Source organism: Cryptomeria japonica, chromosome 8, assembly GCF_030272615.1.
Source record: "Cryptomeria japonica chromosome 8, Sugi_1.0, whole genome shotgun sequence".
NCBI classification, from domain to species: domain Eukaryota; kingdom Viridiplantae; phylum Streptophyta; class Pinopsida; order Cupressales; family Cupressaceae; genus Cryptomeria; species Cryptomeria japonica.
In genome coordinates, this window is record NC_081412.1 from 515,396,492 (window position 1) to 515,418,483 (window position 21,992).

Sequence of the window (21,992 nt, forward strand, 5' to 3'; positions counted from 1 at the left end):
ATGTGTGATATGGGTATGTTTGCATATTTAAACATGTATACACATCCATATATTTTTATTTATTTATTTTTATTTTCATTTTTTAATTTATTTAAGTATTTATTTACTTGCTTTTGAATTTGTTTATGCATTAGTGGTCTTTAGTTATTTTTCTTTCTTTTTTATTTATTTGGTTGCAACTCACTATTTTTCAACTCTTTAATTCTCTTGCATCTTGACGATGAATTAGTCTAAATGTTGATGGTCAAAAATTTCTCACACAATCAAATGGAAAAACTGCATACAAGATTTAAATGAATTGTACTTTGACATAATAATTAGTTAAAAAGAATCAACTAATTTTTTTTCTTCAAATTTGATTTCCTAAATTCTAAAGTCATTTCCATTATAAAAAAGATAAACTAAAAATTAAAAGGAAAATAAAATAAAATAAAATTCAAATTTTTTACCAATTTTTACTTAAAACATACCATATATTACGCTAATTATTGGATCAAAAGAAACCCAGTCAAATTACGTAGTCTCAAAACAAACGGAAAAGTGCAGGGATGCAGAAACATTCCCCTGTTCAAATTGAAGATAGCAAAAATCTTCCAAAATCTCAAAGAATCCTTGCTAGAAAGGTCAATAAACTTGGAAATACAAGACTGCAAGAAGCTGCTTAAAATTTTCGAGCTACTGCGTTTTCAGTAATGTTGTACATCGTAATGTTTTTAAATTCATCCATTGTAATTTGGATTCGTGCATGAGTGATCCATACTATATCTCTTTTTAAAATTTTGGGTGTAAGGAGGACAGAACTTTGAGATGAGCAGGAGGACAGAACTTTGTCGAAACTTCCAACGAGGAAGGTATGCAAATTCGTACTCATTATCGGTTGTATTTGAACCTTGACCGGAGCTTAGTAATTAAAGTTTATCAACCACAACGATTCTTTTTTGCTTTTTAAGAAGTCGTTCTGGTATCAATTTCTCCTGGCATTCTACTTTCAGATCGAATTTTCATAAACGTGTTAGATGTTTTGTCCGTTTCATTATTTCGAATTGTTTTAAACCTTGTCAGCGTTTTAAGAGCTTTTTCATATTTTCTTTCGTGAGGTTCTTGGGCGTTAGTTAGGTTTTCTTTTTGCATTTTGGAGGTAGTCTATTATAAATTCTCAAGTGTCCCCAAGATGGCACCAGTCTAAAGGCTACACTGAATTAGAATTTTAATTGTATAAATCTTGAAAATAATAGAACTCAAATTCTCTCTAATTTTAAATTTTCAAGCACTTATGCAAGCCTTTGCTTGTCAGGACAAGTTTGAAACTAGACTACTAAAGAGTATCTCTAAGAGGGATTAAGAGCCCATCACCAAACCGATCTATCCCAGTGACGTGGGGATTACCTAATCACAGGAGGAATCGGCCTAGTCCTGTGAAATGTATAAGCCCTACAGTCTCACTCTTCTGTATCAGTCAAGAGGGTTTGTCCTATTCAGCTATGGGTCAGCACATTTCTGCTCAAGGTTTCTGAAAGTTGCGATTTAATTTTTAGAGTGAGGATTGATACCTTAAATAGTTTATACTTCTAGGTTATGGCAAGTTGTAGTGTAAATGTTATAAGGTGTGTATTGATAACTACGATGATAAATACTTCTAGGGTAAAATATCAAATGAGCATGTTCATTTTCAGTCAAAATATAAGGCATTAAAGCTTCAGTTCTTATATCAACAGGTCACAGGCTAATACTCTGCTAACCTGCGTTGTGTCTTGACATCCCAAACTATTGGAAATGCTTAAGCAGCACTAATGTTGAATTTCTTATCCTACAGCCTTTATACTACACTTTGTTGCTGTAGGAGCTTCTTTCCCCAACAACGTTATTAGATTTATCTCTCTCTTTGCAGTTGACCTTGCTTTGCAAATGTTCCACATGCTTATTTTGTACAGAAAGGAAATCCGGCTTTATTATATTCAACCCACTTTACTTTTGGTATTAATCCCTTACAATGTAATACCATATTAGCTCGTCAAAATTATCCTCTGTTAGATCCTCGTTCAAACTGTGTAAAGGGATGTATATAAAAGGCGAAGAACATTTGCAAGGTAATAATCATTAGATTCTTTGACCATTGAGATCACTTCCATTTCATTTCCAACAGAATCCAGATGAGGTTTGATGTAATGTCCCCTTTTGGAGGCATTAAATCTTGCCCACTATACTTAAAGAATTATTGCAGGTTATGTATTTTGAGTCTGCTGTGGTAATTTGGACAGATTCAATCCAACGCTGTTTCCCTCTTTGAAAGTTGAACGCTACTCTCTTGTATGAGTGCTAGTGCTGAATGGTTCGAGCTGTATTTGCTTGCTGAAGGTTCCTTGCTCTCTTAGGAGAATTGATGTTAATTGTATTGATTTCCTCCATTGATTGATAAGTCCCCTTCATTGCTTGGAATGAATTCTCCTTTATACTTTATTGGTGGAAAAGTCGGCACCTTTCATAAGAAGTGAGTCACCACTTTTCATTGGTGCTCTTGAGAATAATATATTTTTCCTTAAATTGATCTCCCCTTTCTATCTCCTCCTTAAACCAATGTGAGGGAGAGTCACACCTCTTCATAATGGTCACAACCTTTCACAATTACCACAGATCGATAGGGTCATAACCCTTTATCATTGCTGCCCTTTTGAAAGAGTCATTTCCTTATCTTCTTCCCATTAATGCTTCCTTAATTCCGTTGCTCCCTTCTTTCTTCCTTCATCCCTTTCCTCCCTAAATGAAGTTCTCCTCTCCCTTTTATATCTCATGTTTGAGGGAGTCACAACTTTTCATTTCATGCCGTTTGACCATTCATTAAACTTAACTAAGTTTTAATTGAACCTTCATTGATATATTAAATTTTATTTTTATTCTTATTCTTTTATATTTTAATTTATTATTATTTATTAATAAATCCTATTTCAATGAGGGGACATTAGATTTGAATCGTATAATTCAATTCGCCTCCCTTTTCAGTTTTTTATTTTATTTTTTTAAATATTATCTTAAAAGTATTGCCATTAATGCATTTAGAGAACATAAGAGCCATAATTGAAACATTACACATGTCATATGATCTACAAACACGCAATATTTGAAATTTCATCATTCATACTCATAGTTTTAACTCTAAAATGTATAATAGCAGCATAAGTTTATAAGTGTTCACAAAATTACAAATAATGATATGTCCAACTCCAAATGTGAAAAACAACAATGAACAAACCAAAGAGAAGACTACGTCTTCCTCTTTGTATTTCTCCTAATATAGCTCAATTTTTCAGGCCTTGAGATAGAAGTATTAGCAGTGGGTGTTGTGGTATCTAAATGGTGAGATGATTCTTCTTCAAAGTCAAAGTCCTCATCCTCGTCCTCATCTTTATCCTCCATTTCATCCAATATTGCGCCTTTTGCATCTTGTGCTGCTCCTCTCTCTATTTCTGCAATTTCTTCTTCGGTAAGGAGGACATCGTCATCATCATTTTGTTCATTCACGGTCCAATCACCATATGGATCAATTTCATCCAAGTCAATGGCCCCATGTGAAACACCCTCCACCTGTCTAACTCGAAGGCGAAGGTTGTACCGAACGAAGACTAGATCATTGAGCCGTTTTTGTGTCAATCTATTTCTCTTCTTTATGTGAATGCTCTCAAATACACTCCAATTTCGTTCATAGCCAGAAGCACTGCATGGCTGAGACAAAACACAAACGGATATCTTTTGAAGATTAGGCATGCCAACACCATAATTCTCCCACCATAAATCTACAAAAAACATTTAGAAATATTAGAATTGAGAAAAAAATATAACAATCAAGTTTGTAGTTTTTTTCTTGCAGTATTGAACTAAGTTACTAAATTTTTTACCTGGTTGTTGTTTTCCTCTCCTATCAATTGCTAGTTCTGATGAGAAGAGTCTCCCCTCTGCACTCTTTTAGATCTTGAACAATGAACATTTCCAAATTCATAAATAGATAGTCAAAGTGTCAAACTCAAATTCAATAATGAACATTTCCGAATTCATAAATAAAGATAGAGCAATTGCAAATGTCAAATCTCACCTCCAACTCATCAAGAACCTTGTCTCTCAACTCAGGATCAGGTGCCATGTTATCAATGCATGCAATAACACCCGCCATGACCTCCTCATCAGCCCTAAATGAATCAGAGAAGTAGAATTTCGGGTTCAAAAAGTAGGCGAAGGGATGTATCGGTTGGTGGAGTTGGTTTGTCCACCTACGATCAATGATGCGCCAAAGGATTTCACATTTTCTTGTATTTCCACGATGGTAATGTGAAATGGCCTCTTTGGCCCTATCCATGGCCTCATAAATGAAACCCATTGGCATGCCCTCTCCATCCACCATACGAAGAACCCTTACCAAAGGTTCTGTCACCTTAAAAAATGAAAACAAATTTTAAGTTAGTACAAAATTAACCCCTAAAAAATAAAATCAGCAAATAGACAAGATTGTATAAAGTTTACTTTTGTGTTTGTTACTTTCCGCAGTCAACTCCTCTCTACTTTTGGTGAACCCTTCATAAAAAACAATGCTCACAATCTTCTCTGCTTCAGATCTTTTGGAGTATGCAGATCCCAACCAAGCATCAGACACAAACATTTGCTTAAGATGAGGAATGGCACTAAAAATGCTCTGCAAAGTGATGAAATGGCTAGCAAATCGTGTCACTCCAGGTTGCACAAGGTCCTTGCCATTGTGTGTTTTCTCATTAAAGCAAGCACCCAAGTATGGTTGTAGATGAATTTGGTGACACTTCTTGCATCTTCAACCACCTTTTTCACCCATCCAATCTTCCCAATATCCTCTAGCATCAAGTCCAAGCAATGTGCAACACAAGGACTCCATGTAATCGTAGGATGCCTCTCCATAAGCATTCTACTTGCAGATACATATGCAGCTGCGTTGTCCGTGATAATTTGGACAACATTCTCAACTCCAACTTCTTGAACCACCCCATCCAACAGATTACACAAAGTCTTTGCATTTTTTATTTCATTTGAGGCATCAATAGACTTTAGGAATACCATTGCACCATTTGAAGCCACCAAGAAGTTGAGAAGAGTCCTATTTCGTCCATCTGTCCATCTATCAGATAAAATGTTGCATCCTTTTCTCTTCCAATACCTTTTCTGATCATCAACCACAACTTGTGTATTTTTTACAACTTTATCTAGCAATGGCCCACTGAAGTCATGACCCGTTGAGGCCTTAAACCCCTTACCCGCAACTGTTAATGCATTAACCAAACCTTCCCAATACACATTGTTTGCTGCATTGAAAGATAGATTATTGTAAAACCAAAAGTTTGAAGCTGCTATCCTTGCTTGTTCATGCTTCTCTCTATTCCATCCGGTACCTTCAAGTGAAGGTTGTGCACCTGGAACATTGCGTGGTACAAAAAAATTAGGGTTTGATCTAACAGGAGTGCCACTAGCCTCACCCTCATTGTCACCAAAAAATGAAAGTGACTGACAACCACGAGTGTGACCAATGGGACCCGAAGTGGACAATGTGGGATTCATTGCAGCTGCCATGGCTTCTTTTGTTTTTTGCCTTTCTTCCTTTTGCATATCATTCTTAGCAAGAATGGCCTTCATCTCTCTAATAATCTCAGGAGTTGATTTGGAGCATGCCTCCACGCTATATCCAGGTATTTGTGCAAGGGGGTATTTTAATCTATTGATTCCACCCGTCATCCATTTTGTACATTCGGTGCGAGTGACCTCCCCCTTTTTGCTTAATGGAATCCCATATTTCCATGCTTTATCTCGTTGTCTTCCTGACCTTGGGGTTGCCCTTGGAGTTGAACTTGCCATTTGCTGATTTAACATGAAAAAATGAAAAAATCAGAAGGGTTTTATGGAAAATCAACAAAAAAAATGACAATGAATCATTTGGGAAAAATAGCATTCAAAAACAAGAAAAAAATATGAGGAAATAACATAGGAAAGGAAATAGAATTTTTTTTGGCAGCATATCCCCTTGTTTTTCAAGATTTTTTGAAATTTGAATTTTCAAAACATGGAAATGATTCAAATGAAAAAAAAAAAGAGAAAAAATCCTTACCTAGATCTCTTTTGCTGATTTTATCTTCTTCCCTCTCCTCCTCCAAACCCTTCAAACCTGCTATAACCAATCAAAAATGCCAAATGAGGTGAAAAAATAAAATAAAACTGAGTTTTATTGGTTAAATGGCGTGTAAACTGGGCTACGCGAGTCCATATGAAAGACTCGTGAGTCCGAGCAAAAGACTTGCGCGAGTCCTTGCGAAAGACTCGCGAGTCTTTCATATGGACTCGCCAGGACTTGCCTCGCGAGTCTTTGGCGAGTCTACAAGTCTTAAAACACTGGTGTAGACACACCCCTCACATGCACATGGACGCATGACACACACATGTGCATGCTGACATGACACAGATATGCATATGCATGCATATAATGTATGTTCTCTCACTCACACACATACAGAGGTATAGACATCTATATATTCTGTCTATGCTTGATCCCTCTTTTCCTGTTATATATAGATATATAGACAAATGTATATGTTTATGCATGGTCCTTATTCTGAAATATACACACCCAGAGACAGATATTAGACATATTCTGTTTATGTATGATCCTTATTATCCTTTTAATAAATATGCCATTTATGTACAATCCCTCTTTTACTGTTATATATAAAATAATAAATATAAAGACATGTTGCATATGTATTTTGTTTATTCACCATCCCTCTTATCTTGTTGTAGTTAGATATATAGACATATGTATTCCATTTAGGAATGATCTTATCCTGTTTCATGCCATATTTCTGTTACTATTGCCTTTGTTCATTTCCAGTAACATACGCTATATATACAAGTGTTGAACGGAATTAAAGCTTTTGTTTCTGTTGCAAAAATTGTAAAATACACTTGGCTAAGTGGGGTAAGAATATTGAAGTGCATGTGATGCATGCATGTGATTGTCTGAGAGCATTCCTGATGGTGGGTGATTGCCAGAGGACCAATTAGAAGGGGAATCTCAAGTCCTAAAAGGAAGGATCATCATCATGGTCCATTACTCATCATTGGACATCAGTGTTGCTCATGGGTTTCTATCCTTGAGTCTACGCGGCTTCCTACTTTATTTTCCACATCATTTTTCTTGCAGATCCAAAACCCCAAATATTGAAATTCTTGCTTTGAATGATTCAGACATTTCCTCTTTTTCTATTTGATATGGATTTTTCATAAATGAAATAGCTTATTTGCACCTTGGTTTTCTGATTTTAGTCATCGATGCTTATGTTGTTGAAGTTGCTATCTTTGAATGTTGGTTGACCAAATCATAGATGACTAATCTGTTCTGCAGTGAACTTTAATTTTGTGATACTATATTCCATCTAATGTGTTGTGCTTTAGTAATTTAAGAAATAATTCTTCTATTTCATTCTCCTGCCAGTTCTGTTATCTGCTGATCTGCTTCTTTTCTTATCAACCTGACTTTTATGGCTTTAGGAACTTGCCTAATATGTTTCTGTTAAACAATTTATTAGTGCAATAAAAACAGAGTGTAACCCTGTATAGAATATGTAACGTCTCCAATTTGAGCAGAGTTGATTTGTGAGCTTTGGAGTTCTCATAGGCTAATTGGTAAGGGAAAAAGGACTTCAAAGTTCTTGGAGGATGTAGGTTGGCATTTCAAGATTTCTGTTTATGGTAATGAGCTCAGTAGACAATGTGGTCATGACACTTTTAGAAGTGTTTTCTAACATTTGAGGTGTTCTCCAAACTTCTTGGAGAGAGGGTATATTTTTAGCAAGTCATCGGTTTGGCTTTGATCATCATCCCACTTCTTTAGTTTTCATAATGGTGTGGTTAGAGTTGGATTCTGATTTCATTGTAGTGCTTTTCGCAACTCGGGTGAAATATTTTTTAATTATTCATCTATGTTTCTAATGTTTTATTATTAATTTGATAACTTAAGTGTAATATCATTTTAAAAAGGTGTTTCTGTTCCTCAAAGTGGATGCCTAGGAGAAATAAGGGGGCCTTTACACATAAAAAGGTATATTAATCTTTTAAAATGTCATTTTAGTTAGAAATTAATTTATTTTATAATTAATTGGGTATTTTCCCTCAAAAAAGCTATACAAGGAGGTGTTGGGGCTCGTTTTTGCATATGTTGATGAATGATACTGTTATGTTGTTGGATTGAACTTGGGTTTTTTCACAATCTTCTAAGGACAAAAACCCTCTCAAGGTTTTTAGTTTTGGGTTTGAAAGATAATTCCTAGCTAGATTGGTGTTGTTTCATTTAGGAATCACCATTGTGTAGATTGGAGTTTCAGTTTGTTGTTTCCAGCCATGGAGGTTTTTGATGTTTTCTGAGTTGTGGATTTTGAGTTGCAGATTTTGTGTCGTTGAAGATTTGTTGAAGTTGAAGGACATTTTAAGGAGTTCTTGGTATAGGTCTTACCATTTCATGCTTGGGCCATACCACTCATGTTGGTTGAATGATAGTATCATTTTTTGTGATTGATTCTCATTTGCTGTTCGGAGACACCTCTTTTTTTGTCCTTGTAGGCCATACAAATCAAAGGGAGCAAGTTTGATGATAATGGAGGCCAAACCCTTACCTTTTCTGGCTGTACAGCCTTCTTGGAGGGTGGCATGGAGGTTCTAGGTTGAAGCGCCCATCTTTTGGAGTTTCTATCACTCATTTTTGTGGCGCCTTGGTCTTCCCTACATTTTCCAAGCCGTTTTGAGTTGGACAAATGAAGACTTGTTTAGTAATAATGATTTTATGCTTATTGCCATTGTATCCAAGCGCCATTTTCAGTCGTGTGCATGAATGGAGTTTGCAATAATCTGATGTGATTTCTTGCTAGCAAGATTTGGCGATGTTTTGGAGGTGATTTGATATTGTATATTAGATTTATATGTAATGTCCCCACTCTAGTCAGCATCAGTTGCTGATGGGTTAGCCTATTATTTGGACTCTCGTAGGGTAAAATGTTTGGATAGAGAGTCTTAGTGGCAATTCCACTTCTTCAGTTCAGTCTTGGGTTCAATTCCAGGACCTTTGCAGTCAATGTGTGAGCTTAGTTGAGGGACTTACTACAACCTGGCAGTAGGTTATTTTTAGTCAGGGCAGTTGGACACATAGGGGTTATATAGTGTTGATCCTAGCTTCAGACGACTCGTCGAAAGACTGAATATTGAGAGAGATATTAATATTTTAGTGGTTAAGTTATTTAATTAACTTATATGGATATTATAAAGTGAATATTGAGAGAGATATTAATATTTTAGTGGTTAAGTTATTTACTTAACTTATATGGATATTATAAAGTCATAAAGTGACTTTATTAAAATTAAAAGCCACTTAAATATTATAAAGTGATTTCTTTTAAATCACTTAAGTGAATTTGGACGTCGAAAACCAAATTAGACTATAGAAAGTGAATTAAATACATTTAAATGTATTTAAATGATATTGGGAGTACCTTTTTGGGAAATCGTGCCATTTTGGTTTATAAGAGGCAAAGGAAGCAATTCAACCTCTATTATTGATTATTTGAAATTGCTTGGTTTTGCTTTGTGGGTTTTCTGAGACAAGGGTTTCAAAGGGTTTGCTATTGAAAAATGATAATTCTTCATGGATCTGTGATTTTGAGGCTGTGAAAGATCAACTAAATTATTGCAACTGAGAGGGCTTCATTCAGGAGTCTTACTGTGCTTTATCAAAGGTTATTTTCTTCAGTTATTTGTAGATTTTTCAATAAGGAAAGGGCATTTAGGTTTAGTTGCCCCAATTAGCAGCATCTTTCATTTCTATAAGCAGCCTTGTTGCTAGCCTTACAATTTCTTGCTTGGCACGTGGGGTCTAGAAAAGGGATGTTTTGTCTGGGAGGCTGAAACGCCTTCCTATTTTGCAATTTGGTTGCACTAGTCCCAACGCCAAGCATATTCAGGTGGTTTCATCTCATTTCTGGCTTGGAGAAATTGTATTTTGGACTTGCACACCTATTTTGGTCAGTTTCCCAGTCTTGGCTGGCAAATTCCAGAATTCTTTATTTAAAATAAGCTGAGGACCTACGGGTATGCAATTAGCATTAGATTTATTTGTAGCAGTTTCCTCATTCATAATATAGTTCCAGTTGCTCTCAATTTCGCATCTATTCAATTTTATGTGCAATTCTTGCCTGGCAAAATTGTTATTTTTATTTGAAAATTATCCAAAACCTTTGGAAAACACAAAAACAAATCAGCAATAGCATTTCAGGAAAGTTAGAACCAGCAGGGTTCTTACATTATACCAGTTGGGTGTGAAGGGAGTGAGACTGGTGGAGTTCCTTGGAGCCTTGTTCGCTGTCCAGACCTGTTACAATGCGCTTACAATCCATTAGCATATCTTTAGAGTGTTTAAAAGTTAATTTCTCACATTAACACTTATATCATTATTGTTATCTTTATCAACATTTCATTATAGAAGTTATTCAGGAGTTATTTAGTTTCTATGGTGCTTATGGACTAATCTTGTAACCTTCAAAAGGTTACACCACCGAAGATTAAATTTCTAAGCATTGGATGGTAGTGTCACCAGTGAGTTGATTTGGCTTATGTTGCTGATACTTATCCCACTGAAAAAGTGTTTGTTGTAATTGCCCACCATTGGATAAGTGGAAGGAGCTTGTTTATTTCTCAATATTTGTATAACCTTTCCCACTACTAGTGGATGTGCCCAAAGTTGTTATTTACTTTCAGTTTGTATAAGCTTTTCCATTAAATAAGCAGATGTGCCCCCTGGCTTACCATTGGACAAGTGGAAGATGCGATTTAATTTCCAGTAAGCATCCCACTGAATAAGTGGTATTGGTTGGCTTGCATGATGCTTTCTTTTGTGTAGTTTTCTTTCAGTTATTTGTGAACTTGAACATCGCATGCTCTCACCTTGCCCTTTTTGAGATTTGGGTGATCAGAAAGTGGAAAGGAATTTGTTATATATTTCATTTCAGTTGAAAGATAACATATTTTAAAAAAAAATTGAGGGTGGTTATTACAATGGTATTAGAGATGGCGATTTTTTCAATTAGCTGGGGAGCTAACTCTATTGCAAATTCTTTAGTTGCATATCATTGTTTCAGCAGTTGCTAAATCTCTCCATCCAATTGTGTTAGAAAATTTGGAAAATTCGTATCACCTTCTCGCGTTTCATGGCATTTGAATTGGAAGAAAAACTTTATAGTGCAGGAAAGAGACTTGAACACTTGCCTCTATCTAAGGATGAATTACTATGGATTCTAGATACAGTGGAGAATTGTTTTTCAAAGATAGATTAGCTCAATTCTATGGAGATAAAGATTGTTGTGGCCATTGCAATGAATTCTTTGGTCAGGCCAAAGTTTTTGAGACATCTAGATGAGGAGTTAAGACTTGCAGTTATTTCTTGTGTTAATGAATTGTGAGAATAATAGATTTCCTAAATTGTTATAATGATAGTAGTATGAAGGAGGTAGTTTAGTTGATTGTGGAAAGTTTTCAAAGTTTGGGTGATATGGGGAATCCTTATTTTGCTAAGAGGGTAAATATTTTGGAAACTATTGCAAAAATCAGATCTTGTGTTATTATATTGGATCTTGATTGTGAGGATCTTATTCTCAACATGCTTCAACATTTCTTGGGTATTGCTAATGAGAATCATGCATATCTTTTGACTGAAAAGTGATCAAGGAAAGAAGATAGTTTCAGAAGAGTTACGAAAAGTTAGAAACTTGATCATCAAGATGATGCAATTTGGGAATATGAACCATCAGAATCAGTCAAAAGCTTGAAAATGTTGAGTATCAATAGAGATTGCTAAGGAAAAAAGTTCACAAGATATGCATGCTGAGCTAGCGATCACTCATCATCACTAATCAACTAATTCCAAGTTGACATGTCTAAGTTCATTGAACTTGGCTCCTACAAAGAAGGAAATTGACATGTGGCATTACATCAAATATCATTCAATATATCTAACCTCATTTCTTATTGGTCCAAATTCAAGGAAAAGAAATGTGTCCAGAATGTTGTAATGATCTCATTGGTCAAATATTAAATGTAAGGTGTTAGTTGTAACTAACCCTAATTAGGGTTTGTCTTGAATAATCTCGACCATTGATTTTAAATCAATCCTAGGCCATTCGTTTGTAATTAGGAGCTCTATATAAGGCTCAGTCTTCTCATTTGTAAAGGTTAATAGTTAATAGATAAGAGTACTAAAGAATAGTTAATAGAGTTAGGAGTTAGAATAGTAGTAGTAGGAGGAGCTTAGAGATTGTTGCCAAGGCTATGTTGGAATAACAGGGTGCATTTCATGTCATTTACATGCCATATCAATATTGGAATACACGATTGTTATGTTGTTGCATAAAAATACTCTGGTCAGATGTGTTGTGTAGTTGACTAAAGTATATAGTTGTAGTTGGCTAAATAAATATTGTTATGTTTCTATGTTCTATTAATGTACATTTCGATTTACTTCTGTAACTAGTTGAGTTAGGTAGTAAACATTTGGCATCGTTGTCGGGGACCACATCTGAGTTACCACATTGGAGAAGATAGTGGCCAAAAGAGAGAATCAACTAGCAGAGATGACCACCCATCTAGGTGAATAGGAATGACAGTTAGTAGAGAGGGATGGCAAGCTATTGGAGGTCCAGGAGCTCGAGAAGACCAAAAAGCAGTTGATGGAGGCTGCCTATATCTTGAAGGCAGCCTGGGAGTGAGAATTGGTGGCCAACCAACACCTCCAGCGCCTTCAGCAGTAGCATTCTTATGCATCTACCCCTACGTCCTCCATACTTCAAGGATGTCTTCTCACCCCTATTTGTAAATTTTTCTTCAACTTTGTTGTGTTCTAACTCCCACTATGTCTCAGTCATCTAGAAGACGACTTCCTTTTTGAGGGGGCTGATGTAGTTGGCTAAAGTATATAGTTGTAGTTGGTTAAATAATTATTGTTATGTTGTGTGATTGTGGAGATTAGTTCCAGAGTATGTGTGGGTTGGTAGTTGGCAGTTACCAGCAATTGGTAGCCTTAACCAACCCGGTACACTATTTATTTGTAGTTGTTTGTAGTTGAGACACCTCTCTCCAACGTCATTGTACTTATTGCATATCTTGTACATCTATTACTGGGAATGAAAGTTATATTTTCCGAATATGCATAGCGAGTTACATTGTTATGTATTTACGTTCTGTTAAATTTACATTTCCATTTACTTCTGTAACTAGTTGAGTTAGGCAGTAAACATGTTGTCTTTAGCACCTATAATCAAGCGCTGCCTTTGCAAATTTCTCTGCTGATTCTTGCACATTGGACCATTACAGCATTATTATCTATCCTAAATGCTTCAGCATGGTGTTGATTCTATCAAACTTGATTAAGTTCATTTGCCATGTCCTTTTTCTATGTGCCCACGCTTTGTATGATTAAACATTCTTCCTATTTGTTAGTAATTGCTGACTAAAGGTGTTTGAGATAAATTTAGTGGAGTTTATAATTTCCAAGTTTTCACTAGCACAAGTATGCTGATCAAATCAGTTTTTGCTGATGGTTCCTGAAGTCTATATCCAATTTATGTTGTTCATGAATATTTAGACATTGAGTGGAAATTATCTATGCTAGATATATACCAGAACGATTGCCAAACAGAATCAGTGGAGAGGAATGCTCTTGGTGAGATAGCTTATTTTTGCTTTAGCTCAAGTTGTTTGATTCAGAACTATTTGAAAGTGATATGCTAAAGAAATCATCCATTCATGCTGAGTAGAATGAGCCTATATTTCTAGATCAAAACAGTCAATTCAAAAGACCATGCAATCTACGTGTTATGTCACTAAATTACAAAGATGCACAAGCAATTGATGATTCTTTGTTGGATCATAGTGCTGTCCTCATTTCAACTCGCAAATTTTTTAAAGGGAATGATAGAAGGGAAGACGCTTTCAAAAATCATTCTTTTGAAGACAAATCTGAAAATTTGTTCTGTGATATTGATTTTGATCAAAGGCTTAGAGAAATATAGGCAGGAATCAATTGATGATTACTGAAGAAAAGGTTGTGCAAACTTCAACAAGATTTGATAGCACACACAACTTCATTGAAGAACTCCTATGCAAAGCTCAAGTTGAAGAGAGATAGAGGGGTATTAAGGATGGATCCAATTCTGCAAATCTACAAACTATCAAAGAAGCATTGGAGGTAATGAAATCAGATTTTCTCCACTTACTTTCAAATAGGGATCATACCTTCAAGTTTCCCAAGTGTATATCAATTGTAACACTTGCTGCCTTTGCAGCACCTCTCACCATGAAAGAGTTATGTTTGGGAGCACCTGGAAGTGTAGCAATAGTGCCTCCCTTAATTTCCCTTGGAGTGTGCTCCTCTGGATCAACCTGTTCTTCCTCCAAGTCACTCTGTTCACTACTTGATCCCTTTTCAATATTCTCTTCTTCACTATTGGAAACCACCTCAATATAATGTACTTTACCTTTTCCTAGGCACCCATGTCCTAGTTCCCATGGTTCCGTATTGGAGAAACTTAGCTTTGTCCTCATTAACTCATTTTTGGCCTCATCTGAGAAAGTTGGTTTCTTAGGCTACTCCTTTTTGGTGAGGTCTCTTGTCTTTCTTTAATGGAGGGAATTATACTGAAATTTTGTCTTTGAAGTAGAAATTTCAATATTCTAGCCCTCTCAATGGCATCCTAAAGAGTGGGAGGATCAAAGGTCTTAATCCAACCACAAAGAGGTTATGATAATCCCTCATTGAGTAGGACTATCAACCTCCTCTTTGATACATATGGAATCATGACAACTAGTTTATGGAACTCTTAAGTGTATGCATCAATGGTGTCACTATGCTTCAGCTCTGCCAACTCTCAATAATAGAGTTTTGGATCCTTTTTATCAAACTTGTCTATAAGCCGTTGACTAAAATCAGTATAGGAAGTGATAAGGTTGTGCCCTCGAGTCAACCACTGATGATATCATCATTCATGAACCTCACCATCCAAGTGTAAAGTGGCATATTGATAGCCTCATTCTCGAACTTAAGGTTTAATAAAATTAAGTGTCAAGTTTCTAAACCCATGATCTATCCGTGCATTTGTTGGAGCCATCAAACATAGGAATAGAGAGCTTACCCAACCTCTTTTGTAAATCCTGGCTATGAGGGCCTTTGTCTCACCTTGGTCTATTCCTTAACTTGAGTTGATAGACATGGCAACATGAAACTAAGCACCTACTGCTTCATACTCATGTAACTTTCCACTGTAAAGACCAGCCCTGATTTTTTATTTTTGTTTTTTGAGATAAAAAGAAACCGAATTGCAGAAGGAGTTTGTGTTTCAAGTTTCATTCATGATGTTTATATATTCAAAACACTGCAATGAAGAGAATAGATATTTCTTGCATTAAATCTCAATTAACTTCATTACAAAGAAAACAACCAACAGTAAACTGAAAATCAGACTGAATTATTAATTGCAGACCTGACTTTAATTACCATGCATTCATTATTAACTCAGTACATGATCAACTTTCACACTTAGTATCAAATGGTGACAAGGGCGATCTCCAAGCTTCATACAACTTCAGAAATCTGCTCTTATTTCAGGAGTAGCGAATCATCCAATGAGACGCCACCAAAGAAGATTTCTGACCATCCAAATAATGCAGATTTTAAAACCAAACTGAACTCCAAGTGCCAAGGAAATGGGACAGCCCCCTAGAAGGGCGATCTGATTTGTAAATTCAGTTTTTCACCAAATCTCTCATGTGATTAATCAAAAGGTAGCGCCCAGCCATAAGGAATGCATTGAAATCGTATCTAGATTGATGCCTAACCTGATCACTGAAAAATGAACAAATCTTTGGTTTCCAGCTACTGAGAAAATACACACCAGCACAGTGAAAAAGCTTCTTAAACTTATCAAACTCTAATCACACTCCAAAAATCCACACACCATAGCAAAACTATCAAACACATATCAAAATAAGGAATATATATCTTCATTCTTCAAAATAAAATCACCCACAAAGCCAAAAATACTCCAACCAAGAACACCAACGAGCTAGGGAGGGTATCTCACCATCAAAACCAACTATTGAGAAGAGGGATTTTGTTCTCTATCTAGCCAAAGATGAACTCCAGAAATCAATCCAGTAGCGTAACATTAAGTTGCTAAAGCAAGCATAACCAAATGAGAGCTCAAATGAGAATATATAGAGTGAGGGAAGAATTAGGGCAACCTTCATTTCAATTTGAATTCATTCCCCTCCGATTTCACTTTTCAAAGCAATATAAAATTACCTCCAAGAGGTTTAACCCATCTTTTTGAGCTCACAATAACATTTATAATTTACTTTATTTCCTCCTCAAGACATGGTGCCACTTTGGGATGCAAAAATATAATCTTTTTAAATATCAAACACCCCCAATCTTGGTGTCACCTTGGGAAATCTAATTGGCCCCTGTTTAAAAATAACTTCTAAGTTACCACAATACTAGGTGTAGATCAAGTGGTAGACTTTTATGAACCGATTACCCTCACTTAAGTCATAAAGTACTTTTATAAAAGACTTAAGTGACAAAAATCGAATCTCTCTCTGAAAACAATAGATCTTACCAAGGCCAAAATTGGAAACATTGCATTGAAGTGAAAGAGGATGGAAGTCAAGACAAGTGCTAAAATTAGCACTTAATAAAAATCGCCATTTGCTAAAATAGAAAGTTTTTTCGGAACACTGAAAACCATTGCTAGAGCTCACCTCAAGACATTGAGTCCCCTAACCATATCCACTTAGCCTATAGGAACCTGCGAATAGGCTAATTGAAATCTCATACCGACTAGGTGCAAGAAAGGGACATTGTAGTTCTCCCTCCCCAAGATTTCTTGTTCTCAAGCAATCACAACTTTGGATGTTGTAAAATTTGCTCACTCTCCCATGTAGCATCCTTTGCTAGTAAGTTCTTCACTTCACTAAGTATTTGCTAACAATCATCTTTTGTAGAGTATGCTCCTTGAAATCAACCATTGCCTTTGGAATCAGTATCAACTTGCCCTTTTCATCCAAATGAGGCAACTCTGTAGAAGGAATCACATTACGCCCAAGTTCCTTTTTAAGGCGAGATACGTGGAAGACATTATGCACCTTGCTACTCTCAAGTAGCTCAAGTAGGTGACTCTAAAAGGTCCATAGAAGCGAGGCTTAAGCTTGTCTAACTCATCCCTTTGAGAGTGGATTGCCTATAGGGCTGCATTCTCAAATAAACCATGTCTCCTACCTCAAATGCTTGCTCAATAGTGTGCTGATCAGCATACAACTTCTGCTGATTTTGAGCATGCTGTTTATTATTTTTCAGGGATTTCATGATATCCTGAGTCTGTTGAAGATCTCTGGCTCTAGGCACTCTACAATCTCCAAAAAGCAAATCAATGAAGTTGGGAGCTTCATAGCCGTACAAGCCATGAAAGGAGATATCTTGCTAGACATGTGAAAGGTGGAGTTGTAGCAAAATTCCCCCAAATGCAACCACTTAGCCCACATCTTTTGCTGCCATGTAACATAATTGCGTAGGTAGCCTTCCACCCATTTATTAACAATCCACCCATTTATTAACAATTGTTGTCTGTTTATCAGTCTGGGGGTGGTAATTATTGCTAGGAGTCAACTCAGTGCCCTAAAACTTGAATAACTCCTGCAAAAAGAAACTCATGGACTTGTTGTCCTTGTCAATAATGATGTTCTTAGGTGTCCCATGTAGTCTAAACACCTCTTTAAAGAACAAATCTGCCACTTGTACTATTGTATACCTTGCTAAAATAGCAAAAATGTGAGTAAACTTGGTCAATCTGTCCACTACCACATAAATACAATCCTTCCCTTACACCTTGGAAGGCCTATGATGAAGTCCATTGAGACACTTTCCCAAACCTGAGTAGAAGTAGGTAGGGGCTGAAATAGACCAGTAGGGTAAGTATGTTCATTACTTCATTCTTATTTTGTTGGCACACTTGACACTCCCGAACATACTTAAGAATGCCATCCTTCATCCCTTTCCATGAGAACTTGTCACGGATTTGCCTATATGATTTGTAATTACCAGGGTGACCAGCCATAGAATTGTCATGAAATGTCTTAAAATCTGCATTTTAATTTAATATTAGTTTCAAGCACTAACATTATTCTTGTAGCAAATCAGACCTGCTCTTACCTCGTACCTATCATCATGTAATACGCCATTTAGAATGCTATTGGTAGGGCATTCTTTGCATACTTAGCTTGTATTTGCTCCTTCTAATCTGCTACTATCTTTAAAATTGAGCACAAATGTGGCCTCAAAATCATAGGCTTGTAGTTTACTAACCCATTTTTGTTGCCTATCATTGAGATCTTTCTGATTTAGGATTTATTTGAGGATATTATGATCTGTTTTAACAATGAATTTCCTTCCATCCAAATATTGTTTGAACTTAGCCAAAGCATGCATTATGGCTAACATCTCCTTATCATAGATTGAATAACTCCTCTCACTTCCTTTCAACTTTCTACTCTCAAATGCAATATGGTGTTTGTTTTGCATTAGGGCAGCCTCTATACCGTCACTTGATGCATCACACTCAAGCTCAAAAGGCTTAGTAAAATCTGGTATAGCTAAAACAGGGCATGTGCTCATCAAATGCATGAAGTCATCAAAAGATTGTTGCTCTGTTTCAGACCAAGCAAAGACTCATTCTTTTGTTAAATCTATAAGTGGGGCAGCCAATTGAGAAAATCCTTTGACAAACCTCCTATAGAAACCACATAGACCAAAGAAAACCCTTCAACTATGAAAGTTTATTTACATGGAGGCCAATCAAGAATAGCTTTGATTTTCTCAGGATCAACACTATCTCCCTTAGAGCTGATTATGTGTCCAAGATATAATAACTCTGTCAATACCCAATTCACGCTTGGACTCCTTAGCAAACAAAGATTTGTTAATGCATGATAGCTTCGGTAAGATAAATGATTGAATGAGAGATAAATGAAGTCTCTCATTCAATCATTTATCTTATCGATAATTATGATGAAAAACTTAGAGCTATTAATCCTTCATTTGATAAACCATTCTTCATTTGTATATGATCAATCTACTTAGTTCGATCAAATGCTTAACTATCAATTATCATCCTATAGCATAGAATCCCGATTTAATATCAGTTACATTATTTGTGTTCACTGATTATTAAATCAGGTTAACCGATACAATCCGATTTATATCGGTTAACATATTTAATATAATGATTATTGGATTAGTATCAGATGTTAATATATGTTCGCACCGATTAATATCGGGTTATACTCCGATTAATATCAGGTGGCAAGGTAAACATACACCGATTGTTATCGGGTTTTAAGACAAGCATACATCGATTGTTATCGGGTGTTAAGATAAGCATCCACCGATTGTTATCGGGTGATAATGTAAGCATACACCGATTGTTATCGGTTGTTAAATAAACACCGTTTATTATTACTGCGATTAGCAAAGGGGCACGATCAAGTAATGTCTTGATCGGTCATGTCTAAAAGACATGACCGGTCAAGGCATTGCTAGACATGACCGGTCAAGGCATTGCTTGATCGTACCCAGCTTGCTATATATATCAAATGGCATTTGTGAGAAAGGACATCGAAATTAATAAATGCTCCTCTCACCTGCCATACAAAAAGAAGATAGTCAGATTTATATTTTAAATCAGTAATACATAGAACAAGATAATATCAACTAGAATATAACTTGCATATTGAATGTAAATTGAACATCATTTACAAGATTCACTCTCAAGGTAACCCAAAACCTCATCCAAATGCCTCAAGTGCTCTTCTAGTGACCTAAAAAAAATGAGAATATCATTAAAGAAGATCAAAACAAACTTACGTATCTGCTTATGGAATATCTTGTTCATGCATGATTGAAATGTAGCAGGTGCATTAGTCAAACCAAATGGCATAGCAAGAAAATCAAAGTGGCCAAAGTGACATCTAAATGCTGTTTTCTCTATGTCCTCCTTTGACCCTAATCTGATGTTATCCTGATCTCAAGTCATCTCAGAAAAATAGACGGCTCCATGTAGCTCATCAATGAACTCATTTAAATGTGGAATGGGTTACTTGTTCTTGATTGTCTTTTTATTCAATGCCCTGTAGTCAATACATATACACATAGTTCCATCCTTCTTCACAAAAACAACATAAGAAGCAAATGGACTCTTACATGGTCTAATAAGCCCCATATCCATAATTGCTTTCTCTATCTCATCCTTGTGCCTCCTTGATGCCCGTAAGGTGTGGTGATGACTGGTTTAGCCCCTTCGTCTAACTCAATCACATGCTCAATGCCTCTATCAGGAGGCCTACCTGCAGGTATGCTACTATATACCTTTCTTTGCGTGGATAGCAAAGCCTGAATGTTAGGAGGAATGATCTCTTCACTCCTTCCGTATTGGTAGGCATAACAACACACTTTGATGCCCACTCAACTTGATCATGTCATATTATCCTCTCCACACGTTTGAAAGATACTACTCAAGGTCCTCCATTGGACATACCTCTCAAGACCATTTTCCTACCCTCTGATTTCAGTTTCAGCTCCATGGTCTAAAAATTGAGTGTGATCTCACCAAGTGAGCACAGCCACTGTATCCCCAACACTGCATCTGTATCTCCTATACTCGCCACATAGAAGTCATCTTTGACTGCGTAATTCCCCAACTGTATGCTCAGCTGTGGAATCATCCCGGTGCAAGTAATGGTGAAGCCATTTGCAACCATCACTTGGAAACCATCCACCTTCTGTGTCTAAAGTCTTTTATGTGCTACTAGTCCCTAATCAATGAAATTATTGTGGCACTTGTATCAATCAAAGCAACCAATTGCTATCCATTAAGTACTCCTTTGATGCATAGGAACTCATTCTTTTGGAAACTATGTAGCTGGGTAAGCTTCCCACCATTCTCCACACATTTTTCAGCCTCTTTTGAAGTATCTTCATCTTTTTCATCTGAATAAGATTGCTGGTCTGATATTTCTGATGAAGATTCCTCTGCTGAATAATATTCTATTTTGTTTATTTGCCCTTTGGTTGCACATTTATGTCTTGGATTCCAAGACTCCTTGTAAGAGAATTATAGATTCTTTTTTCTAAGTCATTTAGGGTCTCACAATCAAGCCTTGTGATTGATTTTTTCTGCTAATTGGAGTCTTTTGAGAAATGTTTCTTGTCTTTCTTGTGTGAAAATGATTTGGATTGAAATTTTGATCTAGGGGCAGCCCACTCCATACTCCTTGCTTTCTTCATAGCTTAATGGAAGGATGGAGAATTAGTTACCTTAATCCACCCCTTAAGTGGCTCCATAAGTCCCCAACTAAACAAGACCACAAATCTTTTCTTTTAAATTGCGGAAACTATAACCGAGAGCTTTTGAAAATCTGCTATGTAAGCATCCACTATACCATATTGCTTCAATTGTGCAAGCTCCCTAAAATGCAACTTAGGGTCCTTATGAAATCTCCCAATGAGTTTACTTGTAAACTCATCATAGGTGGTAATTAATCTGTGACCCAAGGTTATATGGCCATGATACCACCACTTGTGTGCGACTCCATCCAAATACAAAGTGTCAAATATGATTGCCTCATCCTCAACCATGCGTTTAAGATCTAAATAGTTGTCTAACTTATGCACCCAAGCTCTAGTTGAGCGCACTACCATCAAAATGATCAAGAGTAACCTTACCCAAAGCATACTATATGTCCTTTTAAATTGCTGGTCCCTTGTGATCAACTCTTCAACCACTCCTCTTCTTCTTTTGATCCATGAATTTATTGAAGGTTAAATTGTTCTTAAGTGGTTCAGGAAGGGT

General features: G+C 36.2%; 1 protein-coding gene across 3 annotated transcripts in view; it reads left to right on the forward strand.

The window, feature by feature from the left end:
- The first annotated feature begins 505 nt into the window (after positions 1–505).
- The window catches only part of LOC131041851 (zinc finger CCCH domain-containing protein 16), a 179,309-nt gene continuing 157,822 nt past the window's right edge, over positions 506–21,992 (forward strand). For all 3 annotated transcript variants that reach the window (XR_009105077.2, XR_009105078.2, XM_057975075.2), the window contains exon 1: positions 506–851. Coding sequence is in view for 1 of the 3 variants with exons in the window: in XM_057975075.2 (XP_057831058.1) it covers positions 808–851 (44 nt within the window). In the remaining 2 variants the exon portion in view is untranslated. The remainder of the gene's footprint in view (positions 852–21,992) is intronic.